Genomic DNA, 23,090 nt, shown 5'->3' on the forward strand with positions numbered 1-23,090 from the left:
TTGTCCTGCTCCAATTAATATTTAAATTTTTAAATCGTATTAAAAAGTTGTCATTTGTCCTTTTCATTGTCATTTACTATGAATGTAGGATGAGAACGCACTATTGCTTGCGTTGTCAGTATATTATTCACAAAGTAACGTAGATCCATAAGTCCTTCAACGGCTGAAGGCAGCGGTTTTCAACCTGGGTTATTATTTTTTGAGACATCGGACGCCCCCTCCCCTCCCCCTAATTAGAACGGGACATTTCTGTGGATGATGAAGTTTTTGATTTGATACCATCAGATATTCGACACAGAAACAGATGGATGTAAACCTGGCAATATACACTTTACCACAGGGTAACAATTTTAATAGAGTATTCAAAAAACGATCAACACCGAGAACCTTTTTCCAAAACCAGAGGCAGGTCAGCCAACTTGTTCAATTTATCCGGGTATGTTTCCGATTCGATACCACTCATATTTAACTTTTGAATGTTCAAGAAATCATCAGCCATCGATAATTATGACGCACTTATTATCGACGTCGTGACGATTATAGCAATCAGGAGGAGAACAAACATCCCTGCCGCAATGCCTTGTCGAGTGTTCGGGTCCGAGCAACACGAAACGGTAGAGTGGCCTGTTGCCGTGACGAATTTTGCTGCACTAACTCGAAGCGGGCACGACTCCGTCCCTTGCTCGGGAGATCGGTGGTATTCAAGGCGTGGCGTTGCAGCAGCGTACGGCGAGGTCGAACCAACCCGTCTCGGTAGCTGTGCGTCGGCATGCGGGGATGTCCTCCTACCAGCGTGCGCGTCCGTTGTCCTGCCCGGGTCAGAGACGATGATGCAGGCGACGAAGCGGCCGTTGACGTGGTCGATGGCCCTCACGTCATCGGCGCGTATGCCCCTTGGCACCCAGCAACTCGGTCCTCCATGCCCGATGGGTTGATAACCCTTGTTTCGTGTCCGTCTGAAAGTGTGACTCGCCAGCAAGGAGGTGCTATCCTTACGACGAAAATGTTGAACTGGGAATTGGTCCTCCTCCAGTAGCAAACGAGACCTGCAGGATTAAAAAAAATTATCATAGTACAGTCACTCGAGTAAGTGCAAAAGCTTCCAATTCAAGTTTATAAATCTCTGTTCCAAGAAGAAACAGTCATATTTTTAACAAATCTTCACCGACAGGTCTTTAGTAAATCAGTCTCGCGATGATTCATTGGATCGATCCTTATTCAAATGTTCAGTTGCGTCAATCATTATTGACTGAAATCATAAAGCTGCTGACGAGGATATCAATGATGACAATAAAAATTGGTAGTCATAATTTAAACATAAATGCCTTACTTTTTTTAACAGTCCGTATTGCCTAACTTAGGCCTAGTTCCATTCAGTTTCACCACAACCATTGTCTCGGCCTTGCTCAGTGTTTTAACCCAGAACATCTTTCAGAAAATTGTAGCAGAAGTTACAATAATTATTTCGTCTTAGAATTCCAAACTATCTACATGAACATCTACATTATACGCTGGTACTCAACAGTATCAGCATTACCGCTGTAGTCTTCAATTGGAAGAAGAACAATGTCCACTTCTGGATGTTAACGCCGAGGTGAATGCGTTTATAACTATAAACTTAATATAGGCCTAGTTCATAACTATAAACTGTGCTGAATACTTTCTTTTGAGTTTGAACATTCAGTTATTTAGTTTGAGTTTGACTTTTCGGTTATTAATTACACAGAAACCTAACAAAAGACGTCAGTATAACCTCGATTTTCTGTTCCATTGGACAGTTTCTCGCTTGTACACTTGGATGAATTGCGCCCTCTTGCGAAGCCTTCTCCTCTCCGCTTCGTCCGCGAACGGCGAGGGCGCCGTACCAGTTCTCACGGCTTTCCCGCGGTGGCGCTCTTCGTGCACTCGGGAGTACTCGCATTTCTCGTGACAACGAGGACAGACGATGATGGCAATGTGTTGAGGCAGGATTGATACTGAAAAGTTGCTGGAGTCCGGCAGGAGAGATAGGAGACATTCCTTGCAGAACTGATGTCCACAGCGGAGCGTTTGAGCCTCAAAGACTGAGGCTGACTGGCATATCCTACACCCGTGCATCAAGCGCCCAATCATCCCAACTTCAGCACTAAGAGCTTTAAGAGGGTTATGGACACACGGATCCGTCCAAACACAGACATATCGGTCTTCTTAAGTTTGATGTCCGGTCAATGCATTGATCTCCATTTTCCAATGGATATCGATATACTAAAAATGTCATAAACTTGATGAGGCATGTGACACACAAAATTTGACAATGTTCGTTGCGTCATTGTGGAATCAAACGCCAGCGTCGCGCTCAGAGAGAAAAAGCGCGCAAAGTATGACGCATGCAAAGACAAAAGATTTTATCCTAAAAGGGAAGTTTATGATTTCTATTTGAAACATCACCCATTTAATTCGGTCAAATGGATATTTGACCGAATATATATAAAACGTGTGTTTTGTCTCAAGGACACATTGATCTTCAATTCGCAACCAGTCCCCCGCAGTCGTCATTCCGATTTTATTTCCGCGGAGAGGGGGGGGGGGGGACGGGGGCCAGGTAATGTAATCAAACCAAATGAGGACTGTTTTTAGATCGATGGTATATTCATCTCCTTCCCTCCATGGCAGGCACGGTTCTAGAGCCTATATTTTAGGGGGGGGGGGCTAGCAGGGGTGGATCCAGATTTTTTTTCAGGGGGGGGGGGGGGCTCGTACCATGTTTTCAATGGGGAGCGCTGTTCAAATCCTACAATCATGCACACTAATTGTGTACAATGCCCCCTTCTCACGACTGATTTTTAGGGGGAAATCGTTCGCATGTGACGTCGCCTAACATTTGCTACTGCCATTTTTTTACAGAATGTTTTTGGGGAACTAGACAAATTTGGGAGGCTAAAGCCCCCTAGCCCCCCCCCCCCAAGGCCCCCCCCCCCCACCCCGTAGAACCGCGCCTGCTCCATGGATCAATGTGAAAAGGGCTTAATAAAGAGAGATATGATAAGGGGAGAAAGAGCAGCGTCCCCTAGCGTCAAATGAGGTCCACCCCGGCTGTTCAAATTTGCAACGGCCGGCTTGCCGGTTCTCCCACCCAGGGCCCATCCGGACGGTCGGCTCTGATTCGCCCTTTTTTCAATCGCAAAATAATGTATCTTTCGGAAACGTTGCTCCATACGCATTTGTCTTAATGCACTGTTGGCTCTAACCCACATTATTAAAATCGCGCTTGCTTTGCGTGCGTTATAATAATTAGGCGACGCAAGTTTGACTCAGCAACATTTTGCTCATAATTTGCTGTGTCAAATGTAGACTGTAAAGTAAATTTTCAAAATGTTATTAATGAATATTAAACATTAGACATATGTGGATTCCGTGCCATCCAGAGCTTCGAAATAATGGTCAGTAAACAACCAACAATATCGATCTAATTTTGATGAATGTTACCTTAAGTTCGACCAACTTTAGTAGATACTAGATACACACATACTGTACTGGGGAGCCTCCACACAGGCTATATCAAATATGAGGGGAAATGAAAAAAATGTGCAAAAAAGGAACTTAATACAATATGGCAGTCTTCCGAAGACATTGCTTTCACTCTGCACTTCGCATGGAAACTGATTGCGTTAACACTTTTGAAATTGGAGCGGGAACTCCTAATTCATGACTTGAAACTTAATTAATTTGTCGTGTATAATAGTTGGCCGGTTTTTTTTAAACAGTGTCTCATTGGAAGGCTGTTATGACGTAGCAACGAAATCTGTTCTAAGAAGTGTGTATATAATTACGAGCAGTGCCTCGAACATTGTGCAACTGTTCTCGTGTCGTCCAGCAAAACAAAGTCACTTAAAGTTTACTTTCCGTCCCTATAAAAAAGGAGCTTGTAGTTATTGGTGCAGACCTATGGGCGACAATTATTGCTTTCGCCTGCAAAATCACGATTTGTAATTTTTTTTCTGTAGAGAGTTTTGTGGCCCTTGCAATTGATGATTGGTGGAAATAAACAGTCCCAGCTCTGAACCGGATTTAGAACTTGTATGTCAATTCAGTTTGGGATGAAATTAAAGCAAAAAGTTGCTCTATTTTGCAATAGAATGGAGGGGTTATTTTATATTCAAAATGGCGATAGAATTCATCAGGACTGCTTTCAGGGATGTTCATCTTTGGATGGAAAAATCATCGGTTAAACTCCCTCCCCCAAACTTGAACACAAAAGTGAAAGAGGGTAGGCCTAAGTCAAGCTTGAATTTGATGTATTTCTTGATCATCTGTTTTGAGTGTTTCTCCATATTTTATAAATTCTCAGTTTTATCATGGTAACTATATGGACATTTGTTTACTAGGCTGCATCCTTGAATCGTTAGCACCTTCCCCGTCAGTTGTTTGGGAAAACAACAACACACACAATCCTTGTAAATTTAGATGCTACATTTCACTGAAAGCATATACTTAATTGAGTATTGTATAGATCTTAGCATCATATTGTCACATTATTCAGGACAACATTTTAACACCCACCTGCGAAATTGCCATGCATTGTTCTGTTGGTTTAATGGTCTTGTGGTTCAACAGTTCCTTTGTTAGACTTGATCAAGTTAGGGGAAACTCTTTTGTTGTCATGTGATTGGCACGTGACGTCTGACTAATCCAGTCATGTGCCACAAAGTAGCATTGTTTTCCTGCTAACTCAATTTCATCATGCGGTCACCAGAACGCCAAGAAGACAACAGGCAGAGAATGATGTTTTAATAGAAGCTTGACATTAGCCTTTTCTTCTTTTAGTCTTGAGGGGATCCTATGTGAATCTTATGGTGATTGAGAGTTGTGGTTAAGATGAAATAAAAAGCCAATTGACTGTTCGGTTGCAAAACTTTTTGTGATGCAGTCCATAAAGAGCTAGCTTAAAATGCGCTGCATTAAACTCCTGAATAAAGGCTGAAAGCTGTAATAGTGTATAACTGTAATAACCTTAATGGCAAAACAATTATTGTTTAAAGTAGGACAGTTTGGCTTTTATTCCATGCATTCGAGGGATATATACTGCAGGCTTTTGTCAACAGATTGAACAAGTGAAATTACTTAATGTTACTTCAACATTAATTGTTCATTTCGAATGCTATGTAGGCCCTTACCAAATGTGCAATCCCGTGTTTAAGAAAATGATATAATATAATTTGAAATGTTGAGGGATGTGTCCTGTGTGAGGGGACTGGGTGGTGGCCGGATACCTTTGAAATTATTTTGGTGTGTTTGTTGGGTTTATAAGCGGTTTTTTTTGGTTTGTTTTAAATGTTATTATAATGATACAGGATAGTAACTGCACCCAAATTTTCTTTGCAAGACGTGACACACACGTTTTCCTAGTACATGTATAAAATATGCCCGCAAAAGTAATTTCAGTTGCTGCCGAATTGCGTCCATAAAAACTCCCAAACTTACTTCCCGGGCATTGGAAAATTGAGAAAAAAAGTTGGAGCGGGGTATAGGCCTATATATAGCGTATCCGGGTTTTGGATCAGTTCTGAGAAAGTGACCCTTTTTTTTCGTTCGTACAGTGGTTAGGGTGTTACTACCGATACTTGTGTTTCATATTTGCCTATATTCGCCGGGGAAGTATGCATGTACGTAAAACACAACATGCGCAATTTACGGTCGCTTCTGGATGTTTGCAGTGTTAACATAACAACAGTTTTCAATATTTTGTTTTGATTTCAAACTTACATGCTATGGCTGGTCCTGGTGCTATTCTTTTCGTCGTACGTTTTTTTCGCGAATAGGCCTTCGTCATTTTGGTTCTCACGTTGACCCGAAGACGTCATGGTCATTTTTTGGGGGGGGGGGGTGGGGGTACTTCTAAAACAATAACTGAATGATTATGTCGCCCATCCATCTCTAGTAAAAAAAAACACTTGGTTAGATTTGACAAGAAAACAGTCAAGCTAACACCCAGCTGACTACAGCTAGGGTCAGCTAGTGCTGGACTATTTCTAGTCAAATTTATTTAGAGTATTTTTCCGTCAAAGAGTGGGAGGATATACTCCTCATCTACGCCCTTGAACTATAACCTGTAACTCTCACTACAACCTGTAGGCCCTATCCTAATTGTATAACGTTGGTAAAAAACTGTACCGGATGTTACCTATACCATGTAGGAAGGAATAGTTACAAAGTAGTGTGCCTTGTTCAATCCTTAATTACAAAAGCAGAAGATTCCATTTACGGAGTAAAGATGGCTATACATTGTATTTGGTTGGGTACGTCTTTCGTCTTCCTCTTCGTCAAAGACATGACATTGCCTGTGCCTTCATTGCAACATCAGTACATAATTTATGCGGAAGAAATATTGTGGAGCCGAGTTAGAATAAAGACAAATTGAAATGCTGTTCTTAAAGGCATAGGGTTGCCTTTCTCCCAAAAAGTAGCCTTCTGAATTAATATCAAAAGGCTAACTTGGATTTAAGATCGCACTGTAACTTAACACCCCTACTGTCATTCAGAAGAGATCAAGAAAAGTAGGTGGTTTCCAATGATCAGTCAATATTGACTGATTTTTGAAAATATAGAGTGCTATGTGTACATGTACAGACGAAATTGTGTTTCGTAGTCCTAATCCAAAGATTGTGCATGGTTTTCCACGGTTTTCTCGAAAAGTGTAATATCCACTGAGCTGAAACTTCAACAGGTTAGGTTTTGAAAAATTCTTCTTGACAATGACAAAATACATGACCAGCAAATGATCAAGTATTGCACCTAGACAATGGGGATATCATAGGCAACGCGTGTTTTTTTGTTTCATGCACTTGTCCATTTCATTGTCATCAATTGGACGGTGTTCTTGTTTTAGTTTACAATCTAAAAGTTCCTGGTCAGATTCGACCCAGTTTCGGGTTCTATTTGGTCTATTTGACTTTTCCGGGTCAAAATTACACCTTTGCCAAGGTTTCCGGGTAAAAATGACACTTTGCCAAGATTTCCGGGTCAAAATGACCAGGACAATGATCCAAAGAAGCATGAAAAGTGTCATTTTGACCATGGAGGAATGACCCAGAACAGTAATTCCGTTACTTAAAGGCAAATTACCGTGAAATTTACGGGAAACTCATGTTGAAATGACGGTCACCGTGATTTTCGGAAACCGTACCTGACCGTAATTTTACGGGTTTTTTTGTTGGCAACCCGTTTGACAGTGCTTTTACCGTAACATTACAGGCAAGTTTTAAAGTGTACCCGTTACAAACTTTAGCAGCAAAATTTATTTTGGCGTGATTTCCTGAGTTTCGAAGTGCACAGTGAACCCTTTAATCTTGCGCCCCAAAACAAGAAATAATCTTCTGACAAACTTCTAGTTGAGTGTGTGAGTGGAGATAATAATGGTTTATCCGAATTTTTCAACTTTAAAGAAATTCTTAAATGTTAACTTGAATTTACGGTTACCATTCTATATCACGATTTTCGTCTATCTATTATCTTATGCCTGAGCGCGCCATCTTGGTTTTGCTTGCTTTACACTGTTTAGGTTGTTTTTAACTTCAAGATTTTCTACATATTTTATCATATATGTAATACGGATTAAGAAAGACAATATAAAACATTTGAACTCTGAGTTAATGTCATGATAGGCCTAATTCCACAATTACAGGCATTAGAAAAATAATTTTAAAATGCAACTAATATTCAAAAGCAAGTAAGATCTGGTATTTTAATATAGATAAAGGTAAAAAGTTTCCTTCAATTTAGAAGAAGTCTATATGTTTTCCTACATGCATAACCCTGCTTTCTGTTGCAACAACATGTAACTTTCATTCATTTGACACAACTCTGCGCATGAAAAAGGAACAGATTTTTCGTTTCAATTGGACATGGGAGGCCAGGAAAAAAATTCGACTGGCTTTTACTGCTAAGTATTTGTTCATCATAATACTAATATGAGGCTCTGAAACAAGCAGAAATGTAAACACAATAAGTTGTAAGTCTTAACATTCTGCCTTGTATAAATTATTCTGTAGTTCATGTTTCTACATGTCTCTTGCGTCCTTATCAGGCGAGAACAAGACTTCTTAATAAGGGCACGTGGATAATCCGCAGAAGACACAAGCATGTGCAGCTTATCACTCGTCTGTCAATTAGCCCTAATTAATCCCCCAAGGCCAGGGATTCACACCCCTTGCTCGCGTGCCCAGACAAGATCCCAATACCACCTCTGTGTCCTTGTAACAAAAGAAGGGGGTAAGCCTAGGCCACCCCAGGTCCTATCACCCCCCCCCCCCCCAATCAACAACATTTTATTGTTTAGACTTGTTCAAGGACCTATCAGGGAACACCACACCTGGTTCTGTATATACGTGCACGCCCCTCCAGGCTGTGATTGACTTGGGACATGGTTTTCAAGTTGCGAGGGGTGTAAGGATTGGCCCTCCTGTGCAGGCTAGGGGTGCACCATCAGACAAAGGGAGTGTGGTAACCGCAAGGGCGCCACGGCGTATAATAAGCACGGGCTGCCTCACTGGTACACAGCACATTCTCTCTCGGCTATCGACCCGCGAACATCATCACCGACCAGTCCTGCGTTTATTTCGTCCAGTCTGCTCGCTCTAGTAACGACGATTCGTAGCGAGGATTCGGCCATTTTCGCAGCATTTTCAAGTTTAACTGTAAGTATTTTTCCTATCTTTATTTTGTTCTGCTTAGTTTTCAACCAATAGTATGGTAATTTGGCTTTTCGGGATCCGATTTTCACCCGCAAGTTGCGATGTCCGGAGCATCGATCACTGACAAATGCTGGACTGTTTTGTAAAACAGTACAGACGCACGCACTAAAATACTGCTGGCGCGGGATGATTTTCCTCTCTGATTGAAGTAAAGTATCCATCATTAAGTACAATTATTGATACAAATAATGAGGAAAATTCATGGTTTTTTTTATTATCATGAGTTTGGTCAACAATTCTCCAATTAAGACGTACATTATCCTTTTAATAGCTTCATGTTATAATAATATGCCGGTCATGCATGCTCTTTGCTAGTAGTAGTATACTTCCGCATTTCGTTGTTCAATATTTAACCGTTTCTCTTGACAAAATTCAAACGAAAATCCAATCTTCAGTGTGCACTGTTTTAATCATTTGACGCGAATTGGCAACACTGTTTCCCAACACTGCAGTTTGAACTTATTTTGTGACAAATTGTGTACTGTTGAATCGTATTTTCGATCATGGAAAATCTTGTTTTCCCTACATACATATTCTGTATGGGGCTATAATAAATTCTGCCTGTAAATCATAGCTTGAATACTAAAAACAACATCGATATTGGAACGATCTTTTGCCCTATGAAACTCAAGTGTGTAAAAAATATCTCTCAAAAAATATCACTGCATCATACTCGTGTATTTTAGCAAGAAAATCCAGTCAAACGAATTTCCCTCAAAATGGCGGGACGGTTACCATGATCGTAATTCGTATTCCCCTATGTATATACGTACATGTAATCTTAACGTACACGTACATAACGTGTACATGTACATGTATACTTTGTTCGTTGGTGTGCACACGTACGTACTATTCCACTGCCATACCATGCAGATCATGTGCCGAGGTCCTGACCTGCCGTGACGTGTTCGAGTATAATACTGTAGGCCGTGTCGCAATCGCGTGTTTGTCCTTGTCGACCTGCTTAGCTTGGGGTGGTTCCTCGTAAATCATCTAGATTTGTCAAAATACCACTCCTATCACGGTTACCCAATTTCTGATTTGTGACATATTGCAACAGAACCAATCAACAACCTCTTTGGTCAATTCGTCTTTGCAATAATGTGGCATTTTTGGCTTTTTTTCGTTTACTGGTTGATTGAGTCATAGGTTCAAAGGCAAAAACAGTATCGGTGAAAACTCAATCTTTGTCATAATTATCTCAGTAGGCCTACTGTCAGATCGTACTGAAATAAAACAAAATAATCTGAAGATTAAGTGTTCATATTTCAATCCTCATATTCATACACAATGTTAAGAAAGAATCCAGGTAAACAACGTTAGCATAATAATGACATTTTTCGATCGTTTGGAAACAAAGTACTTTCCTAGACCATGAATTTATCTTATCTCGCATTTCCGAAAGCCTACAGTTTGAAAAAAAAAGAAGTACCGAGTTGTGCCTTGTGGTGTTTTGATTGCATCATGGCATTTCTGTCAGATAAGATAAGGAAGTGTGGCTATCGATCTACATGTACAGTTGTCCAGGGTGAGCATAAAACCACGTGGCAGGACCAATTTTCGAATGAAGTTTTGCCTTTCACACTTTCAAGATCTAGGATATGAAAGCCCAGTCATTAAGCTTTCTTTCAGTACAAGAATAATTCAAATCACTCATGTACCTTTTCAAGTTACAGAATTTTGAAAATAAACACCGTTTTAAAGTTTTGTCCACGGATCACAAAATAAGTACAATGTAAGTTCTCTTTCAGCAAAACGAACACAATTCTCATAGGGATGCATGTGAATTGTTTTCGTTTTGCTGAAAGAAAACTTCCCTTTTTTGTGTTCCGGTGTTTGCGATCAAAATTCCGTAAACTTAAAAAAATACATGAGTGAATTGAATGATTCTTGCACTTAATCTTAAAGAAAGCTCATTGATTGGGTTTTCATATTTCCTAGATTTTGAAAGTGCAATAGGCAAAACTTCATTCAAAGATTGGTCCTGTCGTTTTGGTTTTGGTGTTTTTTTTACTCACCCTGTATATTTAAAGCATGAACAATTCAGTGTCATTTATGGTGAAAAAGCTATGATTCTGTCGATTTTTTTCTCTTGATTAATAAAGACACCTCTTCTTTGTCTTTACAGATTTCACGATGAGTGCCACGGTCATGCAGGCATCTCCCGCCCAGTTTGACCCATCGGCCACGGGGTCACTCTTCTCCTGTAGCCGGTCTGACATCCCATGCCACCACTTCTGTCTGCGGCACTCCAAGCCCTTGAACCAGGAGGTCGAAGAGTGGTTCATGACGGACGAGGTGGAGGAGAAGCCAGCCGAGGACGAGCAGAAACAAGAGGGGGTGGGGCTTAACCCGGAGGAGGAGGAGGAAGAAGACGATGAGGACAGGGACATGATGGAGGCCGGACTCCTGGATCAGCTCCTGGACGAAGCCTACGCACAATACTACGATGAACCAGACGAGTGGGAGGAGCTTGCTCAATGGTACACAACCCGCATTAACTGCGATGAGCCGTGGGAAGGCGAGGAGCAGGAGGACCAGTCATCCGGCGCGGTTTCGTCTGGTGCCGCATACCAACGTCAGGAAGACTTCCACCCGGCTTGGCGGCAGGACGTGGCGGGGACATCATCGCTGGCATCCACCAGCCACGGTGGGCAGAGGAGATCGTCAGAGCCTCAGCCGACTAGCAACGGTCAGCCCCACGCCACCAAGCGGCGAGACTGGGCCGAGATGGCGGACGAACAAGACAGAGAAGAGGCGATGGAGCTGTCGTCCAACACCCAGCAACTCCGCAGTACCAGCGCCGCCTGGAATGACAGCACGCGGGTCAGGGAATGTGAACTCTACGACACATTCAATGACCTATTATTCCCTGATCCAGAATCCGGACGATTGTAGAACACTCTCCCTTCTCGACTGAAATGAACTTGTAAATATTTACATTTGGTAATGATAGCACATTGGCCACCAATGCCATTTGCATTCTTTCCTGTAAACTGGTGATGGTTTTCGATTCTTTACAGTTAAGTTGCTGAACCATCATTTCGACAAGCAATAAAATAAATTCAGCTTTTAATATAAAAAATAATATCAGAATTATTCCGCTGTAATCATCATCAACCAGTCAACGATTAATACCTCAATGATTCTTGTACTAAAAAAGCTTATTAATTGGGCGTTCATATCCTAGATATTGAAAGTGCAGCATGCAGAACTTCATTTAAAAAAATGGTCCTACCATTTGGGTTTCCTTTTGTTTTGACTCTATCATTATCTTCAATACTTCTGCCTAGAGTATCAATTTTAGTACGTTTCGTTTTTGCATCGGTTATGAAGTTGTCTTAGTATAATTGAAAATATTTTATGAATTCTTAATTGAATACACTGGTCTGCATATTATTCAAGCCTAATTGAATAAATCTGGATATTTTTATGACACAAAACACAAGCTTGGTTTGACCCCTCTCCCTTATTACAATTAGTTAGCATATTGCAATAAGGGTTTGATAGGCCCAATAATTTTAATCTCGACTAGACCTCATTTTTAGTTCTACAACTCCAAAATTTCTGTTCAAAATACATGTAGTTGGCTTTGTACTTTGATTTCACGGCTAGTTTCATAGGCCTACATGTTAGCCAGTTATAGAACATGTGGATACTGTGATGAGAAGATTAACAAACGAAATACATGTACATCATAAACCTTCGAAACATCGCACATTATGCTTTATCCGATGGACAACATATTCGATTTAAAGGCAGATAGGCCTATATGCAGGATCATATGCATTTTAAAATCATCGCAAAACGAAGTATTATCAAAAAGCTCACTTGGATAGATCGTATACTGGTACTAAAACACCCCGTGGAATTATTCCGAGTGGCTTGCTGTCATTTAGTGATCTCGAAAAGTGATATCCACTAAGCTGAAACTTCAACAGGTTAGGTTTTGGACTCTTCTTTGGATTTTTAGTGGTGTTAGTATTGGAAATGAAAAAAAAAATGCATGAAAAGCAAATGATCCTATGAACTCAATACTTTTGGCTACTTATTTAACTTATTTTAGTCTCCGGAAATTTTAATAATTGATGAAAAAATCAGGTGTTAGTAAAAGGTCTCGAAAACGCCACTAGCAAAATTTCTAAGCTTGCTAATATTACAAAGTACCTTAGGTGCGAACGGATTTTTTGAACTCACCGCTATCTTCTGTTGTCCATAGGGATTAACGTCAATGGGTGGTCGGTGCATTCTTTAAAAAAGAACAAGGTGTCGGGTTGACACTGATGTATCGGTGACAAAAAACACAGGCCCTGTTAATTGGCCGCTCGTGTCGATTTAGAAGGAATAAACTATGGTCTTACCAATGTGGCTAGAAGTGATAATAGGTCTTAACGCGGATCTGTGGGGCGGCATTTAGCAAAAGGGTCGGGGCTCTCTGGAGTGTTAATTTGCGAGGGCGATTAAAATCAACAGGGGTAGGTCATGACATCAGGAGTGTTTGGAAACAGGCTTACGTTATGAAGCTAGCGGTTCATTTGCTCTCTGGGTGTTCTTGTTGACTATCATGAGGTGTTTACAAAACTCTTCCAAGATTACGATTTGTACTTTTTTCGTTCGTCTGGAAGTAACTTTTACATGTAAAGCTAGGGTCAATATGCATAGTCTGGTTTGAAGGGTGGTAGGCCTAGTGGGGCTCTCTGTTTTTGTTGCTAAAACAGAAACTTTTTTTGTGCTAGATTATTTTCGCATGTTTTAACAAGAAAGAGAAAGTAAACTCTGTCAGGAGCCCATCAGGCCGGCGTTTCTCTCCGGATTCCCCCTGGATGGGATGCTAGTCCATCGCAGGTTACTCCCCAGCTAATGCCGACACCCATTTATACTCCTAGGTGGGGAGAGGCAAGTGGGGTGAAGTGGCTTGTGCAAGGACACATTATGGCCAGCAGCTGGATTCGAACCCTTCACCCTCTGATCATAAGTCACGAACCCTAACCACTGAAAATTTGAATGTGCCACGTCGGTACTTTTTTCCAGACGTTGTAACAAAAGTTTGGGAATGTTAACAGCACGTGGCGCATTCAAACTATAGAACTTAATCCTGTTTGAGCACACGATATATCTAAGCATGCTACACCTACAGCAATTTCAAGATTTAAAAATGGACAGTTATAGGTGGACCCACGTTGCTTTTGGGTTTGGTCGTTTGCACCCCCCCCCCAACTTTGTACCACGGATGAGCCATGCATGGAGGTATCGTATATCTCCATGGTTGTAGGCCATGGTGTAAACATGGAGGAATCCATGGTGTAACATGGCCTCTCCTGACATGCCTTATCTCTGGTGATCTATTAGCTTTGGCCGTTCCAAGAACATAGCTCGTCCCCACTTTCTTTGAACTCTCATTAGGTGAAGTCTGTTTCTTGTGTTGACGTGTTACGCAAGATTTTGTGTTAGGCTTAATAATAGCGGTCATCTTGTTCAGATATTTTTTAACCAACACCTTGTTTATTGGAAGAACGCCCTCTAGAAATGTTTAGATACATTGAGGGCGCTATAACTGTGGACCATCGGCAGACAGCAGCGAATACATTTTGACATGTACTAAGTTGATCCGATCAGTGCTAAAAAAAATAATAATTACAGACTGAGTCCATGATAAGCTTTATTGATGAAAGTAAAAGGTATTTTAATTATCAAATGATTAAACTGAACTAAATAATCAGTAATTCCATTTCTTATTAAAGCATTGTTGCATAATACATTACCGCATTGTTTTCGGATTGCCCACTTTTACACGTTCCATGTAAAGTAATTTTTACTCATTTTCGACGAAAAACTTACACAAGAAAAGTTTGAAATAATGTATTTAGTCCAAAAACTTTAAGGGGAGGGGGCTTTCAACTCTACTATGGCTATTTCAAACTTTTCTTGTGTAAGCTTTCAACTCTACTACGGCTAATTCCTGGGTTTTTTTGTTCAGGGGGGGTCTCGACATTTGGGTTTCGTGTTTTTTTTTTTTTACTCACCCTGTATAAGTAGTTTGACCGTTTTTTGAGAACCTTTAACACAATTTGCATCCTTGCAGCATCTCCCTCTAGTACGGCAGGTGAGCCAGCTGAGATTGTGCCTTTGATGATACAAGCATGGTTTTTGGCACATAGTAAGAGTAGGCTATGTCGTGAGAAAGAGATTTGTCCTTTGACAAAAATGGGGTAGAACAACAGGCAATGGCAGCCATTTTGAAAATTGTGAAAATGGCTTGTTATTGCACCTTTATTTTTTCCCCAAAATAGTCTGGCCAAAGTATCCCTGCTATCCCTGCTATTTCCCCTATCTGCCCACTACCCAGATGAAATTGAAAAGCTTTCTCCCGCCAAACCCGTCTCCAACATCTAAGAATCGCACCTAATTGAAAAAAAAAAATAGTAAAGAAACCAAATACAATTGACTTTTCACTAGAAGATAGCTCTTGCCCTTTTTTTCACACCACGTAAGATTGAATTGAACAATGCCCTCTGTTGTTGGTCATTTTCAGCTTGAGCAAAATATAACTTGGAATAAACCATTTAGGTTGAGGGACGTGTTGAATTGCAAGTGGATACAAAAATTCGAATTGATTGAACATTACATTTAAATTTGCTCCCATATTGTCACTGTTGAATACCTTACGTCTATCTGTAAGTGCAACTGAGGATTTATATACTCACTCTTGCTTCATTACCCCTTGACAATTTGGAAATTCCCCCTAAAATCGATAATACAAAAGTCCAAACGCTTGGTAAAACTAGAACTTGTATGGCATTTTTAGTACGGTGTACTGTCAGTCGAGTGTGTGGAGAGTGGGGCTCTCGGGAAGTTGCACTTTTGTAATAAAAATTGTCTGGCACAGACACCCCAAAATGGCTCGAAACTGTACCCCCTTCGTTCTCCTTTGGATGTCAATAATTGTCTCCGTCCTTACGGGTATTACTGGCCTAACCAGGGATAATTTCTACCCCTTCGGCCTGGAGTACGGTGACTCTCAACTGGCCGTCGGCGACGCGGTACAGGGCTCCCTGGCCCTGCGTGTGCCGCTGCAGTTCCTGAACGTGGAGCACGACACTGTTTACGTGAGTATATATGGGGAGGTGGTGGGTGTGATAATGTATTGTAACATGATTTGAAGATCATTGGAGTTCCGTCCCCTCATGAATCCACTTCTTAGAAACTTTTAGAAACATTCTTGCAAAAAATAGTAAAGTTGATTAAATATAATCGTGTTGTGTGTGGTCAAACTGGTCAATAAGTTTAGATCTGAATAGTTGAGTTAAACCCGCCCCCAATTTTTGTGTTAATTATAAATTATGCAAGTGAATTTTAATTAATATGCAAGGGGTCTATTTTGCAAATAGGTTCCTTTTCTGTGTGGAAATGATAAAGTAAAAAATTTTCCTTACATCTTTCCTATAAAATTACTTATTGAGCTTGGCTCAATGTTGAAATATTTTTATATAGTGAAACTAGTAAAAGAAATGTCTAACTTGATCATTTTTGGAAATTGTTTTCACTGTAATCTATTCAACCATGTTCTTATTCCTCCATGATTCAACTAACCATTTACATGATTTATAGCTTTTTACATGCATGACTCGAACAGTTCATACAGTACAGTACTGATACAGTGATAGCATAAGGGCCTACACCTGTCAAGCGAAGTTTGACTTTTTTTCAGTGTCACTGACACATGACAGCTGGGATGGTGCAGATTATCAGGGTACCGGTAACTCTGGCATTACTGTTTGTAATTAAATTTCAGAGACAGGTTCCGTTATGTAAAATGCCTTTACTTTATATGACAGCAAAGGTAAATATGCATGCGCAACATTCAATTCTGGCCTCATGAAGTTAAACCACACATCACAAGTGTGTGGAGTTGAGAGGGGGTGGGAGTGAGGTAATAGGTTGGGGGGGGGGGGCAGGGGGTAATAGGGTGGGGCAGAAGGGTTCATCATTTGATCTTCAAATCAAGGTGTTATTTGTATTGAAACTGTTAAGAAATGAATAGTCGCTTCAACAGTAAGTCTGCATAATATTATTTTCACAGGCACATTACACCTACATGTACATTAGGCCTACATTATTCAAACCATCTTTTGACAAAAATTTGAATTAATATTGGCTCTTCATCAGAAAATAAATGGGTAACATTTAGTTGTACAAGTTTCTATAATAAATTTGTAGAATTTTTGTAAACTTAATTTTGTTAAATTGAAGAGTTTAAACTCCCTCCGTCTATGCAGTTCAAAAGGTACGTGACTGTCCATATGAACTGGGTCATTTTGTAAATTGTGCCTGGAGCAGCCGAAATGAAATTAACCAGAAAACTACAATAAGCCCATTGAAAATGACCCACTTTTGTAGTAACCCTTTGTAATAAAGGTGGAGTTTATCAAGGTGTGAGAGAGTAAAAAAAAATAATCTCGGATTACACATTGTAACTCCCCTAATCCCTGCTGTATAATACTGATGGTGACCTCACCGGACAGTAACAGAATAACTGTGTCACCTTTTCTTCACAGCCTGATCTTGGGTTATAATCAGCGTTCAGTGAAACAAAAACCCTAACCTGCTTGTGGCAAGTGGTGTATGTACCTTTAAAATCCTGTATCAGCTGGTATCAATATGTAGGGTATTTTTGTAAGTGCACGTCATACAATGTTGCACATGATGTTTTAGATAGTTTGTTCCTACTATGGCTAGTTGGTGAAAATTTTGGATTAAATTTTTGAGATGGGGAATTTTCCAAGATGGATTTTTCCATTTTTTCCTGACTCTTTTGCTAATATTTTTGTTTCCAAAGGAACCATCACCCTTTCTACCAGATTTTGATAATGTATGTAAAATTTATGTGTACATAGCAGCAATTTTTAGAAACACATAAAAAGACAAAATACAATTTATATTGCAAATGTATGATATAAAATAAAGGGTTGAGGAGGTGTGCGGGGAAAAAGGAAGTGGGCGGGGACAAAAGGAAGTGGGCGGGGACGAGAAACTTCATTTATTTTGACTTGGCCCTGATGAGCCCATTACTGTACAAAATTGAATTATATTTTATTTCTCTATTCTCACCACTGTAGTTTAATTCAGAACATTTGGAAGAGTTTAATTTGTAAGAAAATGTAAAATTGGCTCTAACCCACCCCCCCCCCCCAAAAAAAGAGGAGGGAAAATCTTGAGGAAATAACTATATGTGTACTGTACATATACCTCTGATCCAATGAGTTTTTGGATTTTTTCTTGGTTCCGGCTTACAATGTCGAGTCCATCAGATTTTGCAAGAACATGTCATAAAATGTGATGACAATGGCATGCAGCTTCAGTGTAGGTAAAGCTGTTTGTCGTCCTGTTCAAGTCCACATGCACCGTATTGTACATGAGCACGGTCACTGCCTAAAGATGAGATTTCCTAGAGACATTTAGAATGCAGTCGCGACTCGTGTATGAGTTGTACAATGTATACATGTACAAATATGTATGTGCAGTGATTTACATACTGCCTTACCGGAACATGTACAAGGACACTACTACATGGTCTTGCCAAACCTTGTCAACTTTCACTCCAAACACTTACATACTGGGAATGTTCAGCCGAAGCACAAGTACTGGTATCCTCCATAGATCTACATGTATAGTCGCCCGAGATGATCAGAACTAATTTGCAGGCCACGTATTCGGTCATCTGGTTTATTTTCAAGCAACAATTAAAAAGTTGAAGGTTTTAAATCCTGTCTAAGTAAATTTCAGGTACATAGTGTAAAGTTACATGCATGTGAAGGGCATGTACGTACATAGGCCTACAGTGTGCATACGCCTACATGTACATTTGCTTTGTGTGAGATTTGAGTATTAAAAAGACAAAACATAGCCCCAAATTCATGTTGTATATTTATTTGCAATAATCTCTTGGTATATAGCACTGTGTGACTGAGCAAAGTGTGGTCACTTTAGAGTAAATTTTGCAGTCGGCTTGTGTTTCCTCTGACGCCATTCATCCTGAGTGTAAATTTGTAAATTTCCTCCTTTAAAATAAAAAATACACTCGACAGCTACACTCCAATTTTACAGCTGACTTTATTACAATACTTGTTGACCTGTGTGTGTACATTGCCCCTCATATGCTCCTCTTGGTTGCAAAGTTTATTTTCATTGATCCATAACCGCTGACCCGCTAGTCTAATTTTCCGACTGCAGATAGCACAGCAAGTTCTGATTGCACTCCTGGAGTGTGTTCATTAAATGTCTAGTCCTTGGCAGGGGCTCCCCGCTGACAGATTCATTTATTCTATCAGCTCCAACTAAACAGTGTATCAATCACCAGAAAGGTTGTCTAGCGGTCCTAGGGTTTTACCCAAGCTATTTGTATTCAGTCTTTTGGTTTACCAGTTATTGGGATTTTGCCCAACATTTGTATAGTTGATGCCATTCAATTAGATATTTCCTGCTGAAATGTGTTCCCTGGCCTGATTGAACAGATGTAGGCCGTCTTCCAGATCATGGCAGCCCACATTCAATGTGTGCATTCATGTCTTTGCGCCACAAGCTAATGTCAATAATGTACAATTTTCTACAAATACCGTGTGCGTGTGCATGTACCGTGCAAGTCACAATCCATGTATGGCAAAAGTAAACAAGTCTAGTCGAGTTCTAGAGCAGGCAGTCCTAACTCGGGACAAAAACAGGAAGAGGTTATTTTTTGTTTGTTTAATGCAAAAAAACAAACTCCATTCATTTCAAAGCCTCTCCGTCAGACATGACTGAAATTGAATAAAAATTCCTGGGCTGCCTTTGCCGTGCCCTTTTGTGGATCACCAACCCTGGGGTATTTTGAGAGTTCGCGCCGGGGCTGGGGCCGGGGCCGGGCCCATCCCATCATGGATCGTGTAGCAAGCTTTTTGAACTCTCGATAGGAGTTCATGTCGATAGGAGTTCATGTCGTGGAGGGACGTTTCTTTGGTTATATTTCACACCCGATGCAGTCAGCGAGACTGGGAGTTTGTGTTCGTTCAACCCATGGGATATCACCTAATACAATGCCCCTCTGTGGGGTACAAGCCCCAGTGTTTGCAAACAGTAACCCATCCACTTTTTTAGTACATCTCTACATGTATAGTTTCCCTTGATCCTTTTGCTGGAGGTCATACTTACTTTGCGGTTACATCAAGTGCCTGGGTTAGTTAACACCCGGAGGATAGTACAGCCTTTCAGTTCAGTTAAAAATAGTTTGGGGATGATGCATTTTTTTGGGGTATAGCGTTTTGCTTTTCTTGTACTGTGTAAGTGACTAGTAAATATTGCATTCGTCGAATTTGCATAACGATACATGGTTAACGTTTTTAAACTCTCGTAATGCGAGCCATTTAAATTTCATCCAGATATTCAAAATGGTGACATTAGATAAAGTTATGGGCAGGGAACTTTTAATTGGCAGGGACTTTTAAGAAATGATTGAACATGAATGTGTGCAACTTGCTCTATGTGGTGTGTGTTGCAATGCTGTTACTAGTTTTAAGCATGGCACTGGTCAGTTGGGCACCATTTTTCCAGCATGGAAGAAATCCTTAAAGGGAAAATACAACATTTGCAAACATCAAAAAATTAAACTACCAAATCATTTTGAAATACCTTGCTGGACTGTTAGTGAATGACAGTGTAAAGCATCCTGTAAAATCATGGCACCTGGTATACTGTCATTTTCAAGAAAAGTAGTATTTTTGTATCAATTTCCAACTCTGGTCGGCCGACCAGCGTTGGAAAAAAACTGGCTTTTTTTCAAATACTGGCCCCAATTGACCATCGCACTTGTTTGCAATCGATTACACACCTATGAACGGGTACAAGCCAGCTAGACCGGTTCCCTGACCTTACAATTCCCCAATGTATGTAAACTGCTCTGTTTCTTCTTATATGGAGTCAGGGAACCAGACTACAGGAAAATGATCGTTTTTCTTGGTTTTTATAGCATTTTCAAACCCAAAACCTCAAAAAAGTCAGTGTAACCATATTTGCTATATATTTCCAACCCCCCAATTCCATCCATTTCTGTAAATTACAGCAAAAGCAAATGATGTATATTCCCTTTAAAGGCATCCACGTAGGATCATGTGCAAATTTTGCGTATTATCCCAAAAGTAACCAACCAAATTATTCTCAAAATCCTGTGGTACATCTTACTGACTTTACTAAACACCCTGTGACATTATTCTGAATTTTTTTTTTCAATTGACTAATTTTTGGAAATGTAGAGTGCTATTGACAATATCGTGTTTTGTGATCAAAAGTTTGTGCATGGTTTTACCACTGTTTTCTGGAAAAGAGTAATATACAAAATGTACACTGAGCTGAAACTTCAACAGTTTATCTTTTGAAGATTTTTCTTTAGACTGTGAGTATTGTTATTCCTGCAAATGAACAAAATGATCCTTAACCGTAACATACCTGAATCCATCAAAATCCACACCCCTGTTTCGGGGGATTTCGGCGGATTCAGGATACATCCATATTGCACAAACTGGGGGATTTTGATGGATTAAGGATTGTAAGCCTAGTGGAACTGCAGGATTTTGATGGACTCACTCACGGGATACCTCTATAATTATTGAGCTGTTGGGGGACTTTGGCAGATTCAGGATCTCAACAGATTTAGTCCCTCCTAACTAGTGGATTCTGATGTTCTCACTGGCCACCAACATTTTTTTGCATGGCAAAATTGATGGATTTTGGTGGACTCCGGATACTTTCTAGTAGAAGAGCCCAAGGGGTTAGGGTTATCAGTATGCCTTGAAGTTATCCTATCAGCATGACCGGAGTGCCACGCCTTCACAGTTGTTGATATCAAGTGCATATTCAGCATTGCACAATGTAGTTTTCCAGAATGAGGAACCACTTTGCAGCATGGGAGAAATCCTGAACTTTTCCAATCTGCATTATGGGAGTGCCATGTATGCCCCACGAAACAGCAGTTGAAAACTAAGCTCATTTTTAGCATGGCAAATGTACATGTACTGGTACATGTACCTGTTGTTTTCTAGAGTAGGGTACCACTGTTTCCAGCGTAGCAGAAATCCTCAATTTTTTCCAGTGCAAGTGATGGGAGTGCCACACTACTATGTCCAATGACACAGCTCTTGAAACCAAGCTCATTTAGCATTGCACAGTATACCAGTACAGGAATGTAGTTTTCTAGAGTAGGGAACCAATTTTCCAGCGTGGGGGGAAATCTTTAATTTTTCCAGTCAGCGTGGCAGGAGTGCTAGTGAGAGGTGTGCCAAGTGAGACAGATGTGGGTACCATATGGAGACCATTACCCTCGCTCAAATTGAAGGAAATCCGTGAAGAGGTTCCCTGGGTTTTTTATCCGGTCATTAACCCTTTAAGCCCAGCACCACTCATGGATGTAAAAAGTCCATCCCATTCACATTGTGAGCGGTTGAGCTGGATAAAATCAATACAAGACGCACTGCCATGCAGTGAGGAATAGTACCCACCGAGTGGGATTTTTGTGCCATTTTGAACCCCAACCCATGGCCCACTGCACTCAGTTTCAATCTTGAGTGGTAGCGGTACAAAAGTGTATTGATACATCCAGTTCGGATTATCGGGCTTAAGGCCTGTTTCCTATAGTTCCTATGAGCCATGCGTGTCGGTGGCACAGCTGTAGTACACGTACCTGTAGTCAGTAAACGTAAAGGTACCCATAGCCATTCCATTACTGGCCGTAGGGGCAGTGGGATGTTAGAGGTCCACTGTGTCTTGGGCGCGGCATATGAGTGGCGGTGCCCAGTCCTCTCCTCTCACCGTCTTACCTTCCCTGAACGAATCAGGTACCCATTTTACTGTCGTCAGAGAGAGTTTTCCAGTTTTTTGGTCCGAATGGGATTCGTAGCAGAACATGTATTTAAAAGGCACAGCCCAACAAACACTCAAATATATTTTGAGAGCATGATCTAGCGCCAACTTATGCAGAACTTTGTACCCGTGTACAAGTTCATAATAATAGACTCTTCAGTGGTTCCACCAACCCATATCCCTTTTAATGGTCCGAGATGTTTAAAATATTTGCAGTGCATGCCGCATATTGTTCGGTTTTGTTTACATACTAGTCCACATTTTGGGTGGCATGGGTGGCTTGTGCGTAAAGCGCTCGCCTCTCACCAAGGTGACCACGGTTCGAATCCTGGCCGCGGATCACATGTGAGTAGAGTTGTGCGTTGGTTCTCTCCTGTGCCACGAGGGTTTTTCTCCGGGCCCTCTGGTTTTCCTCCCTCCAAAAAATCATTTTCGATCTCTGGCTGTGCTCCGTGGTCATGTATGGGTCGATGTGGC

The 23,090-nt window shown here is 40.7% G+C and overlaps 3 protein-coding genes across 3 annotated transcripts in view; 2 read left to right on the forward strand and 1 right to left on the reverse strand.

Moving 5' to 3' along the window:
- Window positions 1-309: 309 nt before the first annotated feature.
- On the reverse strand, window positions 310-2,097 carry LOC119721167. The gene is made up of 2 exons (XM_038191037.1): window positions 1,754-2,097; window positions 310-1,046 (listed from the first exon to the last, which is right to left on the reverse strand). Exons 1-2 carry the CDS (start codon window positions 2,095-2,097, stop codon window positions 506-508), a joined length of 885 nt encoding a protein of 294 aa, XP_038046965.1. The 3' UTR covers window positions 310-505.
- A 6,288-nt stretch (window positions 2,098-8,385) lies between these two features.
- LOC119721168 (cilia- and flagella-associated protein 251-like) lies at window positions 8,386-12,177 on the forward strand. The gene is made up of 2 exons (XM_038191038.1): window positions 8,386-8,672; window positions 10,858-12,177. The coding sequence occupies exon 2, from the start codon at window positions 10,866-10,868 to the stop codon at window positions 11,625-11,627; it is 762 nt and encodes a 253-aa protein (XP_038046966.1). The 5' UTR covers window positions 8,386-8,672; window positions 10,858-10,865; the 3' UTR covers window positions 11,628-12,177.
- Window positions 12,178-15,512: 3,335 nt separating this feature from the next.
- LOC119721544 (PE cleavage protein A-like) overlaps window positions 15,513-23,090 on the forward strand; it is a 30,180-nt gene continuing 22,602 nt past the window's right edge. The window contains exon 1 of the mRNA XM_038191624.1: window positions 15,513-15,835. Within this exon, the coding sequence (XP_038047552.1) occupies window positions 15,626-15,835 (210 nt within the window). The 5' untranslated portion in view covers window positions 15,513-15,625. The remainder of the gene's footprint in view (window positions 15,836-23,090) is intronic.

This window comes from Patiria miniata, unplaced genomic scaffold (assembly GCF_015706575.1).
Source record: "Patiria miniata isolate m_02_andy unplaced genomic scaffold, ASM1570657v1 HiC_scaffold_13, whole genome shotgun sequence".
Taxonomy (NCBI): domain Eukaryota; kingdom Metazoa; phylum Echinodermata; class Asteroidea; order Valvatida; family Asterinidae; genus Patiria; species Patiria miniata.

Excerpts from the sequence above, each read along its gene's own strand:
- LOC119721168 (XM_038191038.1), top strand. The coding sequence starts at position 10,866 with ATGAGTGCCACGGTCATGCAGGCATCTCCCGCCCAGTTTGACCCATCG.
- LOC119721167 (XM_038191037.1), bottom strand. The coding sequence starts at position 2,097 with ATGCACGGGTGTAGGATATGCCAGTCAGCCTCAGTCTTTGAGGCTCAA. Across the intron at positions 1,047-1,753 it reads CAATGGAACAGAAAATCGAG|GTCTCGTTTGCTACTGGAGG; the intron begins GTTATACTGACG and ends TTAATCCTGCAG.